This window comes from Adelges cooleyi, unplaced genomic scaffold, assembly GCF_023614345.1.
Source record: "Adelges cooleyi isolate 19-005CV unplaced genomic scaffold, UGA_ACOO_1.1 ACOO_flye_CR_arks_rails_tigmint_CR_PRNA_30, whole genome shotgun sequence".
In the NCBI taxonomy this organism is placed as follows: Eukaryota; Metazoa; Arthropoda; class Insecta; order Hemiptera; family Adelgidae; genus Adelges; species Adelges cooleyi.
This window is the reverse complement of record NW_026095971.1, coordinates 2,565,760-2,575,855: the sequence shown is the minus strand read 5'-3', so window position 1 is coordinate 2,575,855 and position 10,096 is coordinate 2,565,760. Positions and strand designations below refer to the sequence as shown.

The following is a 10,096-nucleotide window of genomic DNA, read 5'->3' as shown; positions in this document are numbered from 1 at the left end:
ATATGTTTTGAAATTTTATATTTGTGTAATATTATTTATTAAATTATAATTGATATTCTCGTTTATGTTATAATTTAACGACATTTATTGAAAGAACTGTTTGTTTAGGCGTTAATTAAATAAATACATACATATTTTAATTGCATACAAGCATGTGACCGAATGTGTTTGCCATTGTGAGGAACACAATACCGAAATATATAAGACACAAAGGATTTTGATTGATAAAATTGTTGTATAATCTATCAACAGTCACTCGCGCAAGAGTGGTGTACATAAATTTGAATATACTATTTACAATATCTGAATTAAGTTACTTAAGCAAAAACAATAATAATAAATAAATAAATATTGAAATATTCTTTCGGTGTTCACAGGACGTCATCCGGGCCCATTTTCAGCATAGTGTCGCGAGAAATTCGATTCGCGGCGTCTGCAAGTATAAAATGAAAATAAATAAAACTGTCGATATATAATTACATAAATTAAGTACCATTAACTTCTATTGCCGTTCTCTCCAGTTTGGTTTAGCATTTAAGTATAGCCTAATTTATGATTTTAGCTAAAAACCATGCCAATCAAGGCCCGTTAAGCTTAAGCGATGGTGATAATTTTAGTATGGTTTAACTATAGTACATTTTTAAGCTTAACTGGCGAAAACGACTAATATTATTATTTCATGTGTTCAAAAAAAAAAAAAAACGGCGCGTCGAGTCTTACCTATCTGAGCTGGTTGGCGTAGGCCATTTCGTGAGCGTTGCTATTTTCTTGGATGCTCCTGGCATAGTGTGCGGCAGGAGCGCCATAGATACCGGCATCATGGGCGGTAAGGGCTGGAGGAGATTCGGCCGCCTTCCTCACCAGCTGGAAAATGGCGAGTCCGATGCTGATGACAAACGAGAAGAACGACAGCTGCAACGCGTTCCATGCCTTCAAACCCAACACGCCGATGGCCAACGGGATCAGTGTGAGAGCCTTGAGCATGATGAACACCATGATGGGCACGAGAATTTTTCTCAGCTTGTGCCGTTTGCCTGGAACGATACCACCGCGGTTAACGAATGTTCGTCGAACAATCTTTTTAAAAAAATAATGCAATTGTGTACACGTGTACATATTGAATTGAATTTATATTTAACGTGAAAATCGTTATTATATTGAAAATTACTCGGGTTTCTTAACACCGTTTTGTGTACACGGTGTTAATAGGCACTTACTTCTGGGCTCGGCTGAACTTGGCAGCCTCAACGTCAGTCCCAATTCGTTATCCTCGACTTTTCTGGGCGACACGACGACGGTGGCTCCGGCAACGTCCAAGGAGACATCGCGTTTCTCCATGATATGCTGCAGTTGTTCCACTATGGACAGCTCGTTGGCAGAGTCCGGAGCGTCCGGCTGTAGCCAAATGATCACGATAGGTGGTGTAAGTCGCATAGAGTGTATAAGAATGTGAAAAAAAAAAAAACACTTGGTACCTGTCTGGGTGTTTCCATAGGCAAACCGTAGGCGACGGCTACCAAGGCGGCGGACAACAGCACGTAGAAAACGCGAGCCATGGTGAGTTGGTTTGTCTGTGTGTTTGTTGCTGTGAAGACCGAGGTGGCGAGTGTGGTGTTTGGAAGGCCGCGTCCTTCGGTTATATACTGACCGTCCTGCAAACCTGTGCGACACTTGGGCGGGAGATATGTGCATTAGAAATTGGCCGTTTAATCACGTCTTCGACAAGTGCCGGTGTTTGAATATCAATCGGTGTATATTGGTGGTTTCGAATAGCCGGTGAAATTGATAGGTCACTGTCACGACTATGTCCGGCCGTTGCCAAGTAGGCGATCCGATAACTTACATTTCATCCACCCAAAGTCATAACGATATAATGCGTTCCTTCAGTATTGTTCTTAATTATGTTTTCACACTTGTTCTTGCTCTCGACATTTCTTATTCAACTGTATTTTGTCGCCTACACGCAAAAAGCGGCAGAGTTATTTTTTTTTTCAGTAATATAGATATTAATATTATTTGGAACCGTTTCAATAAAAAAGTTGATTATTTTTTACATTATATTTATACACCGTACCGAGACTTTGAACCGCACTTATTCGTTTCGAGTATCAGGTTTTGGTATATAAAATTTAATGCTGGAAGTGAATACCAGTTTTCAGCTTTTCCGTATGTACGTAGGTATTGATTAGCCTAAAGAGACTCGGCTTAGGTATACAATATACGCACCAATAATACAATTGATGGACATGGTTAGATTTGATTTAAAAATGATAGACCATAATTAAAGTTGGTTAGAATTATTAGTTAATTGTATGATTTTTTTTTGTATATTTGAGGATACAACTTATTGTTTAGTCATAATTTGGCACTATTGTTTTAAAGACCATTCACTTTTTGCACGAGGGCGACGGTATAAAATGTTAAAAAATATCGATACTTTGCTAAAATCACCCAACGAGTTTCTTTAAAAAGTTATTTGGAATTATTACAACAAAATTAAAGATCGTAGTACTACCTTATTACGGTTACGTTTAACAACCTTTAATGATGTATAAAATAATATACCTAAATTGTAAATACGCATTTAATAGGAAACATTCGATTTATTTAAATGATAATTATGTCTTTAGCCCAATTCAATAAAAACAAAGGCTGAATATTCAAGAGTTAATAAGTTTAACTTGATCTATGAAATTAAATAAACAGTTAAATAGTTTAATTTAACATCTGTTTGCTACTCCTATCGACCGCAATCAAATCCTGCAAGTATAATAGGTAATAATAATATCTAGTATTATCTTGTTATCTATTATAATTCAACTTGATTAATATTTATTTATAAATTATAATAATTATTTTAAACGAAACTTTTTTTTTAAACTATGTGTTAATAATAAACTAGTTAAGAGGACGCTACCCAGGACATTTCTAAGGAGTAGGTATAGGCAATTTTTTGAAAAATCTCAAACTAGAGTTTGAACTATAATGTATACTGTTATCAACACAGCAATGAAGATACTTTGTTAATTGCCATTTTTTTTTTGTCAGACTATCACAGTCATTTCTATAGGATAAATTACAATAAGTTTGTTTTCCCATCAAAACTGCTTTGCGCGGGACAAGTATGTAGGCCAGTATTAACAGTAAATTTACCAAACTTTCACAATGTACAGAAAAGAACTTTAACCATGGGGTAGCGTTTTAATTTTTTTGATATCTATATTTAATATTTTTTTATAAACAAATTAAAAAAGAAAAAAATAATTAACATTTGCGAATGAATAATTTTCATTGTGCTTAAGTTATCAAAAAACTAAAAACGTTACCCCTTAAATAAATTTTTCTCTATCCATTGTAAAAATTGTATACGGCTACTCTAATAACCGCTCTCACATTCTTGTCCACCGCAAAACCATTTTTCGTGGATAAATTACGAGTGGGTAGCGTCTTCTTAAATGAATATATTTTATTAACTTCACTTTTAACTAAATTAACGCGTTGTACAAATCCTTATGAAATTTTAGCTGTAAACTTAACTATGACCATTTCGTTAACTTAATTTAAAAAAATCAAAACAATTCATTAAATTAGCCAATTTGGAATTTCTGTAGGTATTAAAATTATTAAACGGGGGTCAACATTTTCCGCCCAAATGACCCTCGCGTTATCACTATGCCCGTTTTCCGCCAAAATAAATTAAAATTGTTATCTAATATTTATTAAGAATTACTTATTTTTTTTAGTGTTTTAAATTTTATTTATATATTTTTTGAATCTATATTTCTATTTTGTTATAACCTAAAATTTTAAATATACTATACGTATATATCAACATGTCAGCAACAAATATTGGCGATTATTTACTGTATTTTTTATTTATTTAGTGCGTAATTTTTTTGTAATACCAGAAAATATTGAAGGGGAATTAAAAACTGGTTTTTGATTACATTTACATAAAATTTTATGAATTATTTCATAACCAAATCACATTTTCAATTGACCGAAAAAAAACTTTACTAAAGTTTAGATTTACTTTTATAAAACAAATGATAAAAAAACACTGTTTACTAAAACAAATTATAAAAAAACACTGTTTACTAAAAATAATTATACGTAAAATATTTATTTATAAAAATTAAAAAATATACATATTTACTAATATTTGTAATTAAACGACTAAGTTAATATCAAATAGCCATAATAGCTGCCGCTGTTTTTTAGATTTACAGTAAGAATAAAACATATTTGTGATTGGCACAACATTACATTTTGTGTTTAAATACCCAATAATATATTTTTTTTAAATGTTATTTTTATTCAGATAAATAATTTTAGATTATTCATCGAAAAAAACACTGTGTCTGTAAATAATTTATGAACAATTGATCTAGATAAGATTACAGATAAATGTTTTTGTATTATCTAGATAAATCTCAACACCGCTGACATCAATACACTGTAATCAGTAATGGCTAGGCTTGAAATGTAGACAAACACTTTTATTTATACTATAATATATTATTCATGTTTCACAGTCTGTGATAACTGATAAATAAAATAGTGGCCTACTCAGTTCGTCCCGGATTATGTGTTAAAAAGTTTAATGTAATAATCAATTTTTAAAGCTAAAAATTGGGCCATAGTTTTTTTTATAAAAATTATGTAAATCGTTTCTTTGTATTGTACCTACTTAATTTTGGTACATGTATGTTTCATTATGTTGAACTGGTTCATTTTCTTTAATTAAGGGAAAACAAATGTAGCAATGCATTACACATTTATACCTACGCTAAATCGAATATATAACGATGTCTTTAATTGTTGTAATAACCATAATAATAAGTTTTCTTTTTAACGCGATATTTGTAGTATTGCAAAATAACGTGTTTCAGTATTTGCCATATTTTGAAAAGAATCCGGTTAATACTGGAGTTTTAACCTTTATTAGCTGAAACATAATGTTAAACGGGCTGCTCATAATGACGCGAATTCCCTTATTATTAACATTACATGGTATTAATGTTGAATTAATAGTGTTTTTAAAAACATGTTAACATTACGTCTTATGAGTATCCAATATTTCAAAACGTTCTTGTTTTTATAAATAAATTATTAGCTAATCAGCGAGTAGCTGTTGCAAAAATTCTAGCGCATTTTCATTAACGTTTCGTGTAGCTTTATAAACTATTTCTAGATAATTTATTTAGTGCCATATTCTAGAATTAAATAGAATAATATACATATCATAGTCAACATTTAATTAGGGAATATAATCGCCTACATAAGTAAGAAATCGAATTTGAAACTCGAAAACCCAAATGATTATTTATTTCATTGTTAAAAGTAAGTTAGAATCGGCACATTATTAACGACTGTTCTAATCGAAAAATTATACAGACGACCGTTTGAAAATCGAATTCTTAATTACTTATGGACACATTGAGGCCAATATTGGCCGTACAGCTAAGAATATTGAACAGTGAAAATGTGACCGCGCCATATCATCACGATTGCCATACATATTACTTATGCCTTCCGTCTCCAAAATAGTAATTTAGAATAGAGAAAAACGCGTTTTGCTTTCTAGTAGTTGTTTTTTAAAATCGATTTTCTATTTCATTCAGACAACAGTCAACATCATACTATGTTTTTATTTTAAATTACTAAAATGTTATCTATTATTATTTGTTAACTGAATTAATTATGTTAATCCAATATCCGTATTCAATATATAATTTACCTTATATTATAATAATTACATACATACAATTTACAACGTATCTAACAGCTAATAATTTCAATAAGGCATTTTACTAAATCGTTATTTAATCTTAACGAGTTATTAAGCTTATACAAATAAAGAATTTATCATATAAAAATAAGCAATTTGGTTTTTTAATTAAATAACAAAAAGAAACTAGTAAAGAACAGAAAATAAAATGTATTATTTAAAATATACAACTCCTAACTTGTAATTCATTGCAATTAATGTAATATATGTAAATGAAAAGTAATATAACTTGAACACTTTCAGCAGTGAATTCTTTAAAATAATATAATTATTTTAAATACTTAACAAAGGAGTTTTATAATTTTTTTCACATCACAAACCTAAAACCAAATGACTTTTAAAAGTGAAACATTACATGTATACTTAAGGATTTTTTGATTGCTTTATTTATTTAGTGTTACAACTATTTTCTTTAACTTTAAGATTTGATTTATTGATAAATAATATGACTTATGGCATTATTAATGTTTACAAATGTATAATTTTTTTTTTACTTCTATTTTTATAGGAGTAATTTCATTATAGATACTATATATTTAACAAAAATGGATATGTTAGTTATCTATAAACAAGGAGATAATATGTTGACTTCTGTTGTTGTTGTTAGCACATAATAAAGCATACAATTAAACATTTTAATGCTAGTATAATTTGTCTACAGTTTAAGACTTATACGGATGTACCAGTAGTATAGTACCAAATCGTACTTCTTTTTAACTGTACAATATGTACATGCCTAAGCACTATACAGGTAGGTACGCATATAATAAATTATAACTATGACTCATAAGCATTATAATGGACGTATAAATATATATTTTAATGTAATCATTAATATTCGATAGATTTTTTCCATGCTGAATCAAAATCTGCCACTAGAATCGTCTATATCGTTGAAAAAAAAAGTTTAAGTGTGGAAAATCCTCGAAAACCTGAGATTTCTATTGGAAAAACATAATTTTATTTGTGAAATTAAACTGCGACAAAAACCTTACTATATTAATGCATGATAAAATATATTATGATGCATATTTTCATCAATATCTCATACATATTAAGGACAACAAATAAAAACATCCAAATACACTTCTTATGTTGAAAAGAGAAGATAAGAATTTGTTTGTTTCCGACCAGCCAACGATACAATCAAATATCAATTGTCCTTTGATATTATCATAACAAAATTACAATTTAATATTATGTTATGCATCAGAAATATATTGGTAACTATTGATAGATTTAAAAATTACTTTTTTTTTGCTGTTTAATTCATGAATACAATTGTTTGTACAAAAAAATCTTAGATTTTTCTCACTTAAACTTTTTATTTTCTAAAAATCTAAATATGCTGGAGGAATTCTGAGGGCAGATTTTGGATCATCCAAAATCATGCTGAATTCAGCATGAAACATTTTTCGAATAGCCGTGGCTTCAAAAATTACTCAAATGTTAGGTTATCGTAAAAAAAAAAATATAATTTCGAACAAAATTTATCTAGTTAAACTGATGTATTTGTTTACATTTTATACGTAAAATCTATCAACAAATTTTACTTTAAAACTTAATATTCAATTTCCAATTAAATTATTAGTTAAACATTTTTGTTTGTTATATATATATATTCCAGTTCCTTATCATTCATTAATTTTTTTAAGTTCAAGTTATTAGGTCATAGTTTGTCTATTTTAATAAAGAATAAATAAAAAGCATACAATTAAGTACCATACAATCATAAACAATGTAACAGTTCAATTTGTATCTGATTATTTTGAGCAGTGCATTCCTAGGACTAGATTTTGGTTAATAATAAAAACGCAAACTACCTTGATCTCGGCGCTAGGCCACCAGTCGTTTCAAACGCAAATAAAACTTCTAGCGTGTTGTTTAAATAGTAAATAAACATAAATAATCGTAATCTAATGCAGATTATAAGTGTGATGCGTGTTAAAGGGTTTTCAATACAAATGAATTAGTTGTGTCGCTAAAACAAGACGAGGTAAATTGTTGACATTTCGGTTTTAATAAATAAATTAATAATACTATTGCTAATTTTACAATATCTGTATTATATATATATATAATAATAATAAATTAATAACAGCAAACGATGGTAGTCGTACACACAATCGGCATAAAATCATTGTTCGGCCGGTTGCTGGGCGCTGTACGCTCTGGCGTGGGCGTAAGCGTCGTGGTGGTGGTGCACTGGCGACGGGTAATGGAGGATCTCGACGCCGACCACCTTGGGCTTTGTGAACCTGTAGATGACCATGGCGGCGGATAAGACCAACGACAGAAGTCCCAGAGTCAGGGCCTTCCAGGTCTTGAGGGCGATCAGAGCGATGGCGATTGGCACGAGCACGGTGGATTTGAACTTGAGACCCAAAAGGAACGGTATGACGATTTTACGGACAAAACCACGGCCTTAAAAAAAAAAAACGTGGAAAAAAACCATTAACCACTTTAGATAAACACATTAAACTTGTTTTGTCTTTCTAATAGGTACTCACTTCGTCCTTCCTGGACGGACTGTCCGTCGGTTAACGGCACTTTAATCTCGCCCACCGAAGATCCCAGTTCTTCGGGCATGCTCACTCGTAGTTCATGAGTGCTCAAAAAGTCGTCCACCCTGTCCAACATGCGTAGGGCCGCACTGTCCTTGACGGCTTGTTTGTAATCCTCACCGTTGGGAATCTAACAAACACACAATTACATTTAAAAAAAAAAAAAAAAACGGTATTTCCGGATCATACGAAAATGTCGATACAATTTTAACCATTAACTCGGCAAGGGTTATTATTGAAATATTAAACACAACGGTATTAATCTCGCTTATTAGGTTGTTCGAGAAAAATTCCTATAAAATTGTTTGTACCTTAAAAAAAGGCCACACCAAGTTACGAGTAAACTGCTCGCACCCAACAGATGATTGTATGTGTTTTTTTACAAGGACCGATATTTACCTGGTTGGCTGTTTCTTCGTAGTCCGGGCTGGCGTGGGTCCTTTTCAGTGTAAGGCCGCTGGTGAGTTTGAACTCGTCCTGGGTCACCGTCTCGCCCACATACTTCAACAGCCGCGGTTTGACACACGACCAGTTGGAACCGCAGTCGTCCAGCACTTGGCCGCTGAAGTCCAACAGCGTTTCCGCGGCCTAAGCATAACAGATGTTCTGATAGAATAAAAATACATTTCGTACAATCGACGGTTTACCTTGGCGACGGTGAACAGCGACAGAGCGCAGCAGAGCACGGCGGACAGACGAGCCATGGTCGATGGAAATGGTGCGGACGGAATGATCGCCACTACCACGTGTACACGAGCTTATAACGTCCCGTCCCCAGAACCGATCACCTGTTGAATGCCTAATACCCAGTTCGCCGGACATTGTCAACCACTTTTCTACTTTCGTCACGTTGCCCAAATCACGTAGGTATATCGATCCTTTTTACCATTATTATTATTTTACAACCGGCACGGGTCATTCGTGAAATATTAACTCCGTCGCGTTTAGAAAACCGACCTATACGCCAATAGAAAACAACACATCCGCGTGTCAAGTCCTTGGATCCTGTCGGTGCCACATAACCCCGTTTGCAATAAAATAATTAATTTATATTTTATAGTAGCCATACACAATATTAACAATAGGTACCTATGAAATATTTATTATTTTTAACGTCAAAGTTCAGTAATGTACACACAAATTTCTCTCGAAAAAAGAGACGCCATTCTTCGGTAAGGGGGGTTAACATCAAAGCCGTAGCAAAGGCCGTCCATTGGAAAAATCGATATCTCTGGTAATTTTGACAAAATCATTTTTTTTCTTGATTTATTTTTACAAAATAAAAGTCTATTAATAGTTTTACCTAAACTACTGTGTTTAAAGTTAAAACTGAAAAAGTATAATTTACTCTCGACTTTTTAAGACAAAAAACACTGATGAGTTATTAATTGAATATAATAGTTAAATTAAGTTTTTTTTAATTACACGCGATTAAAAAATACATTAGCTTTATAATTATTAAAAAAATTGTATAATGAAAGTAATTAAATGTCTAAAAAATATTTGTTTTAATATAAGTTATTAAAAAATATTACCTTACTATTGTCTCTTAATTATTTGCACGCGCGGTTTCCATTTAAAAGTGTTAAATGTAAAACCGTATTGATTTTCAAAACTATTTAAATTCTTAAGCTACCTAGTGCGACCATTTTATCTATCGAAACGTTTTAGTTATCGAAAACGGTTTAGAATTATTTATATAAACTAACAAATGGTTTTGGAAATCAATATGATTGAGTTT

At 31.6% G+C, this 10,096-nt stretch overlaps 2 protein-coding genes across 2 annotated transcripts; both read right to left on the bottom strand.

Annotated features, from left to right (window-relative positions):
- Nucleotides 1–215: 215 nt before the first annotated feature.
- On the bottom strand, nt 216–1,620 carry LOC126839174 (uncharacterized). The gene is made up of 4 exons (XM_050574290.1): nt 1,476–1,620; nt 1,218–1,395; nt 721–1,034; nt 216–433 (listed from the first exon to the last, which is right to left on the bottom strand). The coding sequence occupies exons 1-3, from the start codon at nt 1,554–1,556 to the stop codon at nt 721–723; spliced, it is 573 nt and encodes a 190-aa protein (XP_050430247.1). The 5' UTR covers nt 1,557–1,620; the 3' UTR covers nt 216–433.
- Nucleotides 1,621–7,788: 6,168 nt separating this feature from the next.
- On the bottom strand, nt 7,789–9,144 carry LOC126839173 (uncharacterized). Its single transcript, XM_050574289.1, has 4 exons — nt 9,003–9,144; nt 8,755–8,943; nt 8,302–8,485; nt 7,789–8,215 (listed from the first exon to the last, which is right to left on the bottom strand). Exons 1-4 carry the CDS (start codon nt 9,057–9,059, stop codon nt 7,929–7,931), a joined length of 717 nt encoding a protein of 238 aa, XP_050430246.1. The 5' UTR covers nt 9,060–9,144; the 3' UTR covers nt 7,789–7,928.
- Nucleotides 9,145–10,096: the final 952 nt, after the last annotated feature.

Bases quoted from the DNA above. Each gene is read 5' to 3' on its own strand.
- LOC126839174 (XM_050574290.1), bottom strand. From the start codon at position 1,556: ATGGCTCGCGTTTTCTACGTGCTGTTGTCCGCCGCCTTGGTAGCCGTC. The intron at 1,396-1,475 runs GTACCAAGTGTT...ATTTGGCTACAG, and splicing joins CTATGGAAACACCCAGACAG to CCGGACGCTCCGGACTCTGC. The intron at 1,035-1,217 runs GTAAGTGCCTAT...GTATCGTTCCAG, and splicing joins AAGTTCAGCCGAGCCCAGAA to GCAAACGGCACAAGCTGAGA.
- LOC126839173 (XM_050574289.1), bottom strand. From the start codon at position 9,059: ATGGCTCGTCTGTCCGCCGTGCTCTGCTGCGCTCTGTCGCTGTTCACC. The intron at 8,944-9,002 runs GTAAACCGTCGA...TGTTATGCTTAG, and splicing joins CGCTGTTCACCGTCGCCAAG to GCCGCGGAAACGCTGTTGGA. The intron at 8,486-8,754 runs GTAAATATCGGT...TGTGTTTGTTAG, and splicing joins ACGAAGAAACAGCCAACCAG to ATTCCCAACGGTGAGGATTA.